Source organism: Pristis pectinata, chromosome 18, assembly GCF_009764475.1.
Source record: "Pristis pectinata isolate sPriPec2 chromosome 18, sPriPec2.1.pri, whole genome shotgun sequence".
Classification (NCBI taxonomy): domain Eukaryota; kingdom Metazoa; phylum Chordata; class Chondrichthyes; order Rhinopristiformes; family Pristidae; genus Pristis; species Pristis pectinata.
In genome coordinates, this window is record NC_067422.1 from 3,915,921 (window position 1) to 3,931,813 (window position 15,893).

The 15,893-nt window shown below is 44.0% G+C and overlaps 1 protein-coding gene across 1 annotated transcript; it reads right to left on the reverse strand.

Moving 5' to 3' along the window:
- Positions 1-1,418: 1,418 nt before the first annotated feature.
- On the reverse strand, positions 1,419-14,700 carry LOC127579888 (myeloid-associated differentiation marker homolog). Its single transcript, XM_052032932.1, has 2 exons — positions 9,219-14,700; positions 1,419-2,555 (listed from the first exon to the last, which is right to left on the reverse strand). The coding sequence occupies exon 1, from the start codon at positions 10,170-10,172 to the stop codon at positions 9,267-9,269; it is 906 nt and encodes a 301-aa protein (XP_051888892.1). The 5' UTR covers positions 10,173-14,700; the 3' UTR covers positions 1,419-2,555; positions 9,219-9,266.
- Positions 14,701-15,893: the final 1,193 nt, after the last annotated feature.

Below are 15,893 nucleotides of genomic sequence, written 5' to 3' on the forward strand. Positions count from 1 at the left end.
CGGTACATTAGTGCAGTACTGAGGGAGTGCTGCACAATCAGAGACGTGATGCTAAACCAAGGCCTGTGGCAGGTGGAAGTAAAAGACTTCAGTTACCATTTCAAAGAAGAACTCGTGTCTTAGTCAAAATATGTCTGTCAATCAACATCACAGGAGCATTATCTGGTTATTATCACACTGTTGTTTGTGTGAGTCGGCTGTGCACAGGTTAGCTGCCATGCTTCCTACTATTGTGGCTACAGTTCATTGGCTGTAAAGTGCTTTGGGACATCCTGAGCCAGGAAGTGTACTCTATAACCGCAAGTCTATCTTCAGGTCCGAGACATTGAAATTGAAACCTGAATTCTAGTACTTCACCTGCGGTGGCTTCAGATGATATTTAACTATGTTACTTCATCTTGTTTCATTTAATCAAAAGTGAGACTACTGGAGGCCAGAGTGATTGAAGGATCAGTGCAGAGTTTCCTGAACTGCTGCGTATCTGTAGAGTTAATTCACTCTCAACATTCACCACCCATGCCTAGATGTCCTTGAGAAGGCAGAACTGGGTTCTCATCTTGAACCTACACAACCTCTGTTGTGAAGGTGTTCCCACTGAGCTTGTAGCAGTTTGATATGACTGAGTGGCTCACCAGTCCATTGCCAACAGTAATCAAGAGGCAGTTTTGGTGGTGTTGTCATGTTGGCCACACCTGGCAGGGAAGGCAGGTTTTCTTCCCTAGGGACAATAATCTTCCAGCTTCACTGTAACTCAGTATTCCCCATAGAGAAACAAAGGATGCAGATGCTGGAATCGAGATGGAAAAACAACAAGTTGCTGAAGGAACTCAGCAGGTCAGGCAGCATCCGTGGAGATAAGCAGATGGTCTACGTTTCGGGTCAGGAGCCTTCTTCAGGAATGTTTCAGGTCAGGACCCTTCTTCAGGTCCTGAAACATTGACTATCTGCTTTTCTCTACAGATGCTGCCTGACCTGCTGAGTTCCTCCAGCATCTTGTTGTTTTTTCATCAGTATTCCCCATTTTATATTTCTAACATTGATTTCAAATTCTTAAACCACTTTGGTTTCTCTGAATGGCTAGTGCATTAATGTAATGCAACACTGTTGTTTCTGGTGTACTAACAGACTCCATGCCTGTCTACTGAGGAGGTGCTGCCACTGTGCTGAGCATAAATCTATGCATTGAAATATCTTGGTTGCTTTGGCTTCAGTATGCAGCCAGTGGCAAAAAGACAGAACTCTATGCTGGCCACAAAAGAAGCTGCAAAGAAGGACTCAACAGTCTCTGGAATGAATTTCTACTACTCTGACATTACTTGTTGGGCACTAATATTTTAAATGTTTAACAAAGCACAAATTAATGATTTGTTCATACACAAGGTTATGACAGTAAATGCATTACCATAAACAAACTTTATAAAAATAATTTAAAAATACAAGAATGACTATATACATACAGAATATAAAATATTTGTTTTTGAAGGTGCAGTGGTTGGTACAGCATTAAAATCTCATTCATACCCGAAGTAACAAAAAGTAACATTTTTTTTATCAAAAGAATTTCATAAAAACTCTAGATATTTTTCAATCCATTATTTCTGGAAATTACACAGGAGAAGGCTGCAAAATATGTTTTTCTGCATTTAGTTTCAACATGCGCACACACGAGAAGTTGCTCTCAGCTTCACGACATTATCACTGACAAATCAGGCACTTTCACCGTTGTTACAGCCACAAAATCTGGGAATTATTTTCATGAGTCAGTGGTGGCTGCTGGGTGAAATTTCATTTTCTGAAGGTGGAAATCCCAGTTTGAATTAGGCCAGTTTCACAGGTGGTAAAATGGTAGTACCGGTGCTACTGAAATGTTTGCCTTATGGGAAATTACACAATGTGACTTCTGGTTACAGAAATCCCCGTTCTTATTACAAACAAGCACTGATTGTGGATAGTGTATAGGAGAAAATAGATAAAAGGGAAATTAAAAGCGAACTGATTGACCGTGGATTCAACTCAACAAATTTTGTGTAAAAAATGATATATTCACACAAAATGCTTTTCCATATTAACATGAGCAAAGAGGAGTTTACAGACTCATGGGTTAAAGAGTGGCCCCAAGGAGAAAGAGAGGGTGGAATTCAGTTTGACCATGATGAGCGCTTCGCTGGCCCTGTCCACTTTTGGTAAGTTACCGTAAATATCACCATCCGTTTTTACATTATCCCGTCTTAAAGAAATTCCGACAGAAGGGTAATATTCAACAGTTGGGTTTAAAACCGAAGAGAGTTCAGGGTTTTCACTGGGATTCCTTAAATAATTGTGCTGCTTAGAAGGTGCAGTCCAGCCTCTGTAGATTCACACAGGCAATTCATTCACCTGCCAATCCACTATGAATCCTTTGCATGATAAGCTTTGCACAATGGTCTTGTCTGAAGAGGACGGCAAAATTCCTGCACCAAGGACCTTTCATTAAAAGGATCAAAGACGACGCCACCCACATTCCGGAACCATCCACCGAACCATCCACAAACAGGTAACATCATTGGAGGGAGCACCTGAAACATGTGAAGGGACATGTCAGCCAGGACTTCTCCCTTCTAACAGCAGTCCCTTTCAATACCCTGGGACACTGGGACAGTGACGTCCTCTGTTTCTTCCCAACATTCAAGCCCGGTGTAGCATTCAAGAAGGCAGGGTTAAAAGTTTGAGGATAAATGAATTGAATGTGGAGGGAGGAGGAAGGGCTGAGGAAAGGGGATAGGGAGGAGTAGGAGAAGGAAACTGGAGTGGCGTGGAAGGAAAAGAAGGTGAAGAATGGGTGAAGAAGAGGCAACAGGTAAAGGAAAAAAATTATACAAGGAAGTTGGAACCTACAACGTGCTGCTTAGTGGAGATTGGGAAAAGTGCCAATAAGACATCTGGATTCTAGCTATCAAAACCATGGTCAATAGTGAATATCTGTTGTGTTGGAGAGGGGGTTGTGATCACCAAGGTGGGGGTGTGGTCGAAGGGTTAGAAACCAAAGAACACAAATGTATGATGACTGGCAAAAAACAGAAGTGTCAGAAGGAAACTTTTTGTTAATGGAATGAGTGATAATGGTTATGGAATTCACTGCCTGAAAGGGGAGCAAATTTAATAGTAAGTAATAAATAGTAGAAGGGAAAGGAAATTGACCAGGTTAAGAGGAAGTGCAGGCAACAGAGATTAAACAAAGAGCTTCACTGAAGAACTGGCATTGGCACGATGGGACAAATAGCCTCCTATCATGCTGCATTATTCCATGAGATAAAACTCTCCTCCCTGTGTTCAAATACTTTCACAAGCTTGCCCCATCTGCCCACCCAAACCTCTGTAACCTCTTGCAGCATTATAATTCAATAGCAAGTGCAGCTGTGTAGTATTTATGACATTCAATCAGTGATCACACATTCCATTATTATACTCTGTACCATACCATAAACCCAGGTATAAAATATATTAATGTATTTAAAAAAGTGTAGGATCAGATGGAGACTGTTTAGCCCCACAACATGTTCCACAATTGAATAAGGTTGTGATTGGTTTTTCATGTAATTACATAGACTCACCTTTTCCCCATATTTCTTACTAACCAGTTAAACCTACATCTGAAGAACTTTGGGCAGTTCTGGGCGACAAACTTTGGAAAGGATATATTGCTGTCGAGAGAATGCATTGCAAATTTACCAGAATAATTCCAAGACTTCAAGAATTACATTGCAAGGACTTACATTTATGTAGCTATAAATCAAAACACTGCAGAAACTAGAAATCCAAAATAAAAACAGAAAATGCTGGAAAAGTCCAGCAAGTCAGGCAGCATCCATGAAAAGAGAAATAGGAGTTCATGCTTCAGGTCAGACCACCAGAATTGGGAAAGAACAAAAACTAGTTAGTTTTAAGTGTGGTGGATAGGTTAAACAGAATACATCTCTGGTAGGGTGAAACCAGGTTTACCCAGTTTAAGTAGTCTGCTTAATAAATTAATGATAACATGACGTGAATCATCCTTCACAAATCATCCTCCACTAGCTCCAACAGAATTCTACCGTTGCATTTTTTTCCGGTACAGTCCACAAGGAGGTGGATGTTCATCTCATCTGGACTGCAGTCACCAACCAAGTGACTTCTGCAGACGAGGAATTCTGCCAAATGACAGACAGTCTGCTTGAGGAACCATCACACAGGATCCACCATCTCCTTCTCCTGCAGGGCCTCCAGGACATTCCATGCTGGCGTCTGTCTCATGGACGTGATTAAAGGTGTTTTTCCGTAGGAACTTTTCTACGAAGGAAAGTAGTGCGGCAAGGTCCAACTGATTGAAACATTGCGCGGCAACAAGGCCAGGTACATCTTTGCAACACCCACGACACGAAGGACCTCAACACATGGTAACATTTGTTTTTCAACTCCAGCTCAGGCACAGGAGAGGGGTATGGCCACACCTGTGTCACGTACAGCAACACTGAGACCACCTCACAACTGATGACCGGGTTCCTGCCTGCCATCCAGAGGGAGTGCCGCTCCCACATTTCCAACTTCTGTTTCATGTTGGCCATCTGCTCCATCCAATTCTTGCCACATGCTCCGGCTCCTCCAAACCAAATACCTAGCACCTTCGGTAGTCAGATCTTACGGTGGAAGGAACAGAGGATCGGTCAGGCCAGTGCCAAAGAACATTGCCTCACTCTTGCTGCAATTGACTCTAGCCCTCAATGCCAGTTCAAACAGGTCACGGTTGCTGATCAATCTGCAGATAAACCATGGGCCTGAGCAGCAGACGGTGACAGTGACCTTGTACAGGGAGGTTCTGACATGCCCTCTTCATGTTACTCCCATCGGGGAGGAGGAGGTACAGGAACCTGAAGACCAAAACTCAATGTTTCAGGAACAGCTTCTTCCCCTCCGCCACAAGGTTTCTGAACGCTTCAAGAACCCATGAACACAAGCTCGTTATCCGTCTTTCGCACTTTTTTTAAAAAAGACATAAAAATTACTATAAGTTATGTTTTGCACTGTACTGCTGCTGCAAAACAACAAATATCATGACCTGATTCTGACCTGAGTGCCCCACTGCCTGGTATCATTAGCATCACAAGGCGGTCAGATTTTCCTGCTGGGTATGGCACAGGTCTGGTCCGGCTGGATCACCTGCCTTACAGCAGACTTGACTCAATTGGCGATGACCTTGGACGGAATCTTGTCATCCACATTCAATTGGGTCTCCAGTTTCTGACATTCCCCCACCACGACCACCACCCTTCGACTTGTAGAGGAGGAGGATGATGCCCTTCTTCATGGATTTTGACATTCTGCCAGCTAGAAGAATAATGCTATATCCTTCCAGTGGGTCTGTGTCCATCCAGTCCCACAGCCAAGTACAACTCAGCCATAAGCCATTACTTCTGGCACTTATTTGTTTCAGGGGAATGGATGGAACATGTTAGGTCCTCCAGAGTCAGTGGCTGGTCCCAGACTCTCCTTGCTGTTGTTTAAAACTTCCAATTTAGAAGATGGCACGTTCCAGGAGGCTGTGCCACCTGTGGCCTTTCTGCCATACAAACTGGAATAAAAGAGTTTGCATTTCTTCAATGAGTCCATATGTGAAGATGTTACTGAGTCATCCTCTTCCTTAAGGCTGTGGATCACAGAGTTCCCTCTGTGAACCTTTTGGGAGAACTTACATGAGCATGTTTCATTCTGCTCCAAGAAGTGAACTCTGGATCAGAAGCTAATCCTGGAAGACTCTGAGGCAAAGAATGAGTCTTGTCAGCTACACATCCTCCTCCACATCCACCCCCAACAGCAGAAGCAGAATCTACATACTTTTCTGGAGTTGACACAATTCCCCCTAATTCGCTCCTTGTTTCTGAACAACTTTGAGGATGAAAAACCTTTTGATTGCTTCCCACCAGTGCAGTGGGGAGTCAGAGTGGGGCTTCATAATTAGAACATAGAACACTACAGCACAGGAACAAGCACTTCAGCCCATGATATTCTCCAACCTGCTTATTTTTTTACTTCAAAATTATACTTTATTCAAAATATATACATAGTAAATACAAAACAAAAAATGCTGGAAAAATTCAGTGGGTCAGGCAGCATCTGCAGGAAGAGAAACAAGCAACATTTCAGGTCTGTAACCCTTCATCATAACTAGAAAGAGAGAGGAAGCATTTTCTGTTTTATTTCAGATTTTCAGCATCTTCAAATTTTTTGATTTTCAAATATAATCGATATACGTCTTTTCCTACATTCACTGTACCATCAATTCAATATATTGTCTTATAATGTGTCAATATTACTCATGTTCCCTCCTTAAACAATTCAGCCCTGAAGTGTTCGAGAGGCTGTTTGCCAGGGCCTGGCATGACCAGAATTCTATTTCCCTGTTACCTTAATTTTCCAACACACTCACACTCTGACCTCTCTGTCATAGAACATAGGCCTTTTGGCTTACTATGATAGTGTAGCAATTAGTGTAACGCTTTACAGCACCAGCGAGCCAGGTTCAATTCCGGCCACTGTCTGTAAGGAGTTTGTACGTTCTCCCCGTGTCTGCGTGGGTTACCTCCGGGTGCACCAGTTTCCTCCCACATTCCAAAGACGTACGGGGTTAGGAAGTTGTGGGCATGCTATGTTGGTGCTGGAAGCATGGCAACACTTGCGGGCTGCCCCCAGAACACTCTATGCAAGAGAAGCATTTCACTGCGTGTTTCAATGTACATATGACAAACAAAGATATCTTATCTTATGTCTGTGGTGGCCATGATGCCAATTTAAACTAATCCCATCTGCTTACATGTGGTCAGTACCCCTCTGTTCCCTGCGTGATCATGTGCCCATCTAAATGTGCGTCAATGCTCCTAAAGGTCCTGTATTTACTGTACCTTCCTCTGGTATTTGACCTCCCAAAGTGCAGCACCTCACACTTGTCCAGATTAAACACCATCCGCCATTTCTCCACCCATATTTGCAACAGATCTATATTTTGGTATATCCTTTGACAACCTTCCTCTCTATCCACTATTCTGCCAATTTTTGTGTCGTCTGCATAGTTTCTGATCAGCCCACAGGCATTTTCATCCAAGTAATTTATATATTATCACAAACAACAGAGGTCCCAGCACTGATCCCTGCAGAACACCACTGGTCACAGGCCTCCAGTCAGAATTACACCCCTCCACCACTACCCTCTGCTTCTATGGCCAAGCAAATTTTGAATCCAATCCTATCTTCAGGACCAGCCTACCACGGGGACCTTGTTGAATCCATGTGGACAACATCTACTGCCCTACCCCTCATCAGTCATCTTTGTCGCCTCCTCAAAAAGCTCAATCAAGTTTGCAAGACATGGGCTCCTCCGCACAAAGCCCTGCTGACTATCCCTCATAAGTCCACGCTTTTTCCTGCGTGATAAAATCCCTATCCCTAAAAATCTTCTCCAATAATTTCTCTACCACTGAAGTAAGGCTCACCAGCCTATAATTTCCTGGTTTGTCCTTATTACCCTTCTTAAACAGAGGAACAACACTGGCTATTCTCCAGTCCTCTGGGACCCTCACCTGTGGCTAAAGAAGATGCAATGATCTCTGTCAGGGCCACAGCAAAATCCTCTCTGGCCCTCTCTCAATAACCTGTGAAGATCCCATCAGGGCCCTGGTACTTAATGTTCTTCAATAGACCCAACACCCCCTCCTTCGTGATATCAACCTGCCCTAAAATATCAGCGTGCCCCTCCCTGATCTCACTATCCTCCACCCTCATTCTCCTTGGTGAATACCAATGCAAATTACTCATTTAGTATCTCACCCATTTCCCTCCATCACCAGGCGTAAGTTTCCCTCCTTTGTCCTTCAGCGATCCTACCCTCTCCCTAGTTACCCTCCTGTTTTTAATGTATGTATAAAATGCTTCAGGATTCTCCTTAATCCTACTCGCCAAAGACATTTCATGGCCCCTTCTAGCCCTCCCGATTCCTGCTTCCTTTTGTTTTCCGTTTTTTTTCGTTCCGTTCTTTCTTGCTTCCTTTATATTCCTCAAGCCCTGTCTGATTTCAGCTCTCTACACATAACATATGCTTCCTTTTACTTTTTGACTACATTTACAACATCCAAGATTCATCTCGATCCTGTCTTTCTTCCTTACAGGAACATGTTGGCCCTGAATTATGACCAGCTGGCTTTTAAATGACTCCCACTATCTTTAGCCTCCTTTGTTGTTCCAATGTAGCACAAGCTCAAGGAACAACATCTCATCTTCATCTGGACACATTACAGTCTTCTATACGCAAAACTGAATTTAACAATTTCAGATAAGCAGGAATTCCAGAACTCAAAATTTTTCCTTCTTTTCTGTTAGTAGTTTTTCATATTACACAACTTCATCTATTTTACACACGTCTAGACCAACCTGACTGGTTGCATCATGGTCTGGTGCGGCAATTTCTAATGCACAGGAACGAAAGAAGCTGCAAAGAGTAGTGGACTCTGCCCAATAGATGATGGGCACATCCCTCCCCACCATCAGTAGTATTTACAGGATGCCTCAAGAAGGTAACATCCATCATCAAAGATCCCCACCATCCGGGCCATGCCATCTTTTCGCAGCTGCCTTCAGACAGCAGGTACCGAAGCCTTAAGTCTCACACCACTAGGTTCAAGAACAGCTACTTCCCTTCAACCAACTGGAAAAACCCTAAATACTACAGCAGTTTAGAAACACTATGACCACTCTGATCACTTTGTTTTTTTTTGTTATAATTTTGCTTTTTTCTTGTAAAAATTGTGCATAATTTATGTTTGTGTTTTTCTTGTAAATGCTGCTTATATTATGCTATGTGCCTGTGATGCTGCTGCAAGGCAGTTTTTCATTGCACCTGTGCACACATGTACTTGTGCATATGACAATAAACTCGACTTTAAACTTTGTTGTGCATTAATGCTTTTATCAACCCTCTTCAGTTGTTCCATCACCCTTTGTGTAAGTCACTGTCTCCTGGTCTCCACACTGTCACAGACCTGCCTATCCTGCGGACCCCTCCCCTTCCTCCTGTTCCGAGATGTTGCCCCTTTCTCTCTCCACAGATGCTGCCTTACCTTCATGAGTATTTTTCAACATTCCCTGTTTTATTCCAGACTCCCGGCACCCGCAGTGTTTTGCTTTGGTCCATGATGGGAGAAAGGGTGCAGCCTTACCGTGAGATCCCCGCACGGACTGCACCGGCGGGCAGTGTTGGCAGCCTCTCAGTTCCTGGAGCAGTTCAGTTTAACCGAGTAGACCAGATCGGCCACGTAGGCCAGGAAGTTGACGCTGATCAGCACGGTGGACATCAGGCACAGTTTCCAGCGGCAGGCCGTCGCGCCGGATCCCGCCGTCGGCTCGTCCTGCCGGCTGAGGCCGAGGGTCCAGGCCACCAGCACGGCGCCGTACAGGAGGGCGCCGACGGCGCTGGCGGCTGCCAGCAGCCGCTCCAGCGGCACCGGGCAGCAGGCCCGGCACTCCATCACCATCACCATGGCAACCAGGGAGAGCAGCGCGCAGGCACAGAGCGCGGCCACCGTCCACCAGAAGACCGGGAAGGTGGGGATGGTGCCGGTTGCCAAGGGAACGGAGAGGACGCAGGCCACGGAGACTTGCAGCACCTTGAGCAGGCCGGGCCCCGTCGCTAGGTAGGTGCTGCGGTGGGAGCTGCGGGACATCGACACCTCAGCCGCGTAGGCCAGGAAAGCCAGGGAGGAGCAGACGGTGGCGGCGGCGTGGTAGGCGCACGGAGGGTGGATCCAGGCCCTGGGCTGGGCGCAGCGCGGCGGCTTCTCGCCGGCGTTCACCGCCACCAGCAGCGGGTAGGTGACCGAGGCGGCCAGGTTCATGAGACCGGCGAACGCGGCGAAGGCCACCGACAGGTTCTTCCAGGTGAGCGGGAAGAGGCTGTGCACCTGCGTGAACTCCACCACGAAGACGAGGAGGGTGGAGGTGAAGGAGAAGCACCAGGCGACCACGGCGAAGGTGGCGAAGCCCCCGCCCTGGGCCGCGCCGTCACCCGCAGTCTTGGACAGACCCAGCGCCGCGCAGGTGAAGAGGATCTGCAGCAGCCGCGCCACCGCCTTGGGGGAGACCAGGTCACTCGGGTCGCTGAATCTCACCGGCATCTCCACGGGCTGGCCTGATGTCCTCGTCGTCAAGCCACCGCTGTCCAGCAGCCCTGGGGGGCAGTCAAAAGGCAGTAGGCAAGTCAGCCCTCCACGCCAAGTAACCCAGTTACCATCGGTTACATCCTATCTGCAGCAGACACAGAGGGAGGCGGGGTGCATACGTTTCCTGTCTCCCTGCAAAGTCGAAGAACAATGCGATTATCTGATCTAAAACTACCTATTTCCAAACCGCAATAACAGCGCCTGAAGTAACAGCAAGGCGTTGACAACCCATCGCTTGGTGGGCGAGTATATTCTTTCCACCGCCGGATAAGTTGTAGCACAGGCTACCAGCTTTGTTCCACACAACATGATGACTAGAGTATCATGACTGGACACGTTCTGTCCACTTGTGGAATTTCTTATGGCAGGGAACACAACCAGATAAAGTATCCAAGGCCGAATAAAGGGAAACCCTTCCTGACCCGAAACATTGACCGTCTGCTTTACACCACGGATGCTGCCTGACCTGCTGAGTTCCTCCAGCATCTTATTGTTTTTTCATCTGGAAACCTTTAAGCTGGAAATTTCCCTTTTGACCATTATGGGTCTTTGAAATCAGTCCAGAAGATCACTTGGACCATTTGTTACTTATGAAGACACTTACCTGGCAGTATTGACGCCATTATTCTTAACAAGATCTTTGAGTACTACTGTATCAACATGATTCAATCAAGGAACATGATCAATCAAGAAGCAGTGGTTCCTTTCCTACTGACAATGTATTGCAGAGACTCACAGCTCTAAGAACAGAACTTCCCGAAATCCTGACTACTTCCACACTTTGCAACATTTCATAAACCATAATTCACTCTGGCTCTCCAACCCCTGCACACTTTATCCATTTGTCAGTTAAGACCCAGCAGTTTATAATAGTTGTTTGAGGTAGTTTAATGTCTGCTGTGATCAATTAGATTACTCATTCTTTCAGTAATTTTTTACATGGACATGGCTGGTTTGGCCAGATGTTATTGCCCATTCTTGGTTGCTCTGAGAAAGGTACACGTCCTTAAACCACTGAAAAAGGATTGAAATCCAGGTTAGAAAATGTCAGTCAAGTTTGTTGGGTGTTGTCAGTTCCAGAAATCTGCACACAGAGCCAAAGAACTTGCGTGAGGTCTCAAATGCATACTACTCATCTGTATTCACTAAGGGGAAAGACATTGTAGTTGCAGCTATCAGGATGGGGAATGGGGATATTCTAAAAGATGTTAACATCAAAAAAGGACGATATATTAGATGTCTTAACAGGCACAAAAGTGAATAAATCCCCAGAGCCTGATGAGATGCTCTCCCAAAAAAGAGGGATTAATGTAGGATTAGTGTAAATGGGTAGTGTAAACGGGTGATTAGTGTAAATTGGTGCAAACATAATGGGCCAAAAGGCCTGTTTCTGTGCTGCATCTCTCTCTGACTCTACTTTTAATCTAGTGAAATAATCACTTTGTGAAGTAAGTGTGAACAGCAAGCTGTGGTTTTACTGAGATGAGGAAATGAACCAATGGAGAAGGCAGGTGTTACAGCTTTTAGCCATACATGGTTTACGAGAAACTGACCACAGCTGAGTTGCAGCATCACCTCATCTCAGATCCGCTCATTGCCGTTTTCAGTTGAATTTTAGATACTTTTTGCCAATTTTCCATTTTAAGCAGTGAGTGCGACAATGAGGAGCACACTGTCCTTTCAACTTGAGGAGCTGAGAGCTGAATTACGTTGATAAAGGGCCATCATAGAAGGAGATTGTATACTGCAGCTTGTAATTAAGAGCTTTGGGGTCTCTGAATCCTTTTCTCGCCCATAACCCACACCCACGCACAATGAACAGACCAAAAGGATGGAGGAAATGGAAAATTTCACGGTAGTGGTACCGGAAAGTAACCTCTGTGGGTAATGTGGAGGGAGTTTTATCTAGGTTGACTTTGGATGCAGTAAAGATAGATTTATTCTGCACCTGTTTGATATTTGCACAGGGAAGATAAAAAAGATCACTTCTTTTGTAATGACGAGGTTAAAAAGAAATGTTTCAGCAAAAAAAAAGAAAAATTTTTTCATAGATCCAGTCACGACCTGATATGGAAAAATAAAACAAAAACTGAAGATATTATAAATCTGAAATAAAACCAGAAAATGTTGGAAATACTCAGCAGGTCAGGCAGCAGCTGTGGATAGAAATATAATTGATGTCTGAACTGAGAAAATGTATAAAACAGACCAGTAAACCCAAATTTAGGGGTTCTGAGTTTGAATTCTAATTTGAAAATGGAATTCAATTTAAGATTCCAATTTAGTAAAAGTTACCATAAACTTTTGGAGACACAAGAGACTGCAGATGCTGGAATCTAGAGCAACAAACGATCTGTTGGAGGAACTCAGTGGGTCGAGCAGCATCTGTGGGGAGAAAAGGAATTGATGCAGGGTTTTGACCTGAAATGTCGACAGTTCCCTTTTCCCCCAACAGATGCTGCCCAACCCGCTGAGTTCCTCCAGCAGAATGTTTGTTGCACCATGAACTTCTGAATTGTTTTAAACACCCAGCTAGTTCACTCAGTGTTCTTAAGGGACGGACACTTGCTGACATTACATAAGTTGGCCTTTTTTACTATCCTGGACTACACCACAGTAGTTGACACCTAATTGAACCTAAAATACTTCCTCAGAGCAAGAAGTGCTAGACAATAAGTTCTTGCCATGCCTGCGATACCTAAACTTTAAATGAAAAATTAAATTTAGCTGTACATGGATTTGCTCAAATGACTTATTCATTCTGGCAAATGTCAGCTGGTATTTAGTTGAGGGAACAAAGGGTGGATTGTGTCAACAGAGCATCACAGTATGAGTAAGTGCCAGAAGACATGGAAGGAAAGAGCTAAATGGAAAGTCAAATTCTCACTCCTCTAATATTAATCATCATCAGAAAGTACAAGATATTTTAAACCTGAGTTGTTGCCAATAATTTCATTACCTATATTTCTATATTCCACAAAAAGAAAATAACAGGAGTCTTCTATTAGACTTTACTTCAAATCAGAGTTCTAATGAGAGTCAGCAAGGAAAAACCCTTGGTTTTAGGAACCTGACAAATGGAGATGGATTCAGAACATAATGTCCAAGCACAATATATGAACAGTCCTGCACATAGCTATTAAAAGCAATGGCCTAGAAATGTACCTTAAGGCCCCTTTTCAGACAATAAATGTCCTTCTGAAAATCCATTGTGACTGACAGGAAGCTCAAAGGACACAAAAATTAGTTTGAATTTTTAGGCCAGTCTTTTTACTGACTTTGGTTGTAGTATTGACCAGTTTATTGGGGAGAACGCTGCTTATTTTCGGCAGGACCTTTGGCATCCCCCTCAAATGGGTTAAGGTGATCTGTCTTTTCTCAAGCTCAGTCAATTAATCAAATGTAATTTGCTGGTCTATATAACTCAATTAATCAGCAGTCAATCCATTTATTTATTAAAACTGACTTGTGAATGACTACCATCAACTGCAGAGGAGATAATGCTAGCAGCATTTTAGTTTGTCAACAAATGACAGTGCTTTATTTCAAGAAAGATAACTTCTTTTGGCTTTGCTTTAGGGTAAGTGTTTGGAATATGGCATTTAGTCAACAACATTTCAATCCTTAATCCTGGAAATCTTTCCATCCGTTCCAACCTTAATAAAACCAAGTACTCAAAACACACATTATATCAGCAGATGAAAATAAGTCTCTAACATTAATTAAAATTCATAGAATTGTCCCAAAATAATTTAAATAAAAGGAAATACAGTTCAATTCAACCCTGGGATGGTTTCAACACTGAGCACCAGTTACTCAGAACTCGCTAGTAATTTTGTTGATCCTCATGAGGACATGCAGTCGATTTGCTCATAAGTTACTACCATGCTGGCTGATTACTTATTTCAATGTTCTTGAGCTCATACTGCCATTCTAAACCAACTTACACCAGCCCTTTCACCTATTGTCCTGTGTGCTTACTGACTTATGGTGGATCACCGTCTTGTGTCGCATCATTGAAATTTTCATAGTGTTCATCGTTTAAAATTGGCATCATGGGCGGCACAGCCATTGTGGGCTAGAGAGCCTGTCCTGTGTTGTACTGTTCTATGTTCTAAATTCTTCCATAGTCTTGAAGGTTCATAGGTCTGTGCCCTACCTCTCTAACAACCTCTCCAGCCCTACACGTCTCTGACAACTCTGTGTCTCTTAATTCTGGCCTCTTGTGCATCATGGATTCCTTTGGCCAACAGTTGAGGATACGCCCTAGAGCCCAGCTCTGGAATCCCGTCTCTCCACCTTCTTGTTTAAGGTGCTCCTCAAAACCTGTGCCTTTGACCAAGGGTTTGATTACTTGTCCTTCTTTCTCTGATGCAGTGTTTTTTTTTGACAAATTCCGTTTCAGTGAAGTACATTGGAATGTTTTGTAAATTAAAGGTTGCTATATAAATAGAAGTTATTGTTATTGCACACGTGAAGAGCATTTTCCCCCATAATACAGGGAATAAACATCAAAACTTCAGAATCTGCTGATCAACCTCAGTTATTGCAATCAGGACAGATATTCAGGTGGTCCCCCTGTAATATCTTAGCAATTTTTTTTATATATTCATTTTTCAGGATGTGTGTGTTCCTGGCAAGGCTGACATTTGCTGCCCATCCCTAATCACTATTAAGAAGGTGGTGATAAGTCACTTTCTTGAACTGCTGCAATCATTCCAGTGAAGATACTCCTATGGTGGGTAGAGAGTCCCTGGGTTTAGATGCAGTGACAGTGAACGAATGGCACCATATTTGCCAGTCAAGATGGAGAGTCATAGAGTCACTCAGAATGAAACAGGCCCTTCATGCCAGTGAGTCCACACTGAGGCACCCATTTACATTAATCCTACACTGATCCCATTTTGTTCTCTGCACATTCTTATCAACTACCCCCAGCTTCTACCCCTCACCTATCACTGGAGGCAATTTACAGCAGCAAATTAACCTACCACCCACATGTGTTTGGGTTGTGGGAGGAAATTGGAGCACTCGGGGAATCCACACCATCACAGGGAGAATGTGCAGACTCCACACGCAGTAGCCGAGGTCAGGATCGAACCTGGTTCTCTGGTGCTGTGAGGCAGTGGACCTTTGAGCTGGACCTCCACTGTCCTGCTCCACCCTTACCATGTCTACTGCCTTTGTCCTTGTTGGTATTAGTGACTGGTCTTGGGAGGACCTTTCAGAGTAGCTCAGGTGAGTACTTGCAAGATATTTTGTAGATAGTATAAACTTCATCCATGCTGGTGGAAGGAGTACATGTTTAGGTTGATGGATGGTATCCCATTCGAGTGAGCTGTTTTATGATGGACGGTGTTGAGATTCTTAAGTGTTATTAGAGCTGTGCTCCTCCAGGCAAGTGGAGGGGTTTGTATCATATTCCTTACTTATGCCTTAGAGATGGTGCAAATGCTTTGGGGTTTCAGGAGTTGAATCACTTGCTGCAGGATATCAAGCTGTTGACTTGCTCTTGTAGCTACAGTACCTATGCACCAGTCCAGTTGAATTTTTTGTCAATAGTGACTCCCAGAAACTTGATGGTGTGGGACTGGCTGATGGTTATGCCTTTGAATATCACGAGGCTTGTTGGAGATAGCTGTTGCCTGACAGTTCTGTGAAACAAATGTTACTTGC

Coding starts and splice junctions, on each gene's coding strand:
- LOC127579888 (XM_052032932.1), bottom strand. CDS start 10,172: ATGCCGGTGAGATTCAGCGACCCGAGTGACCTGGTCTCCCCCAAGGCG.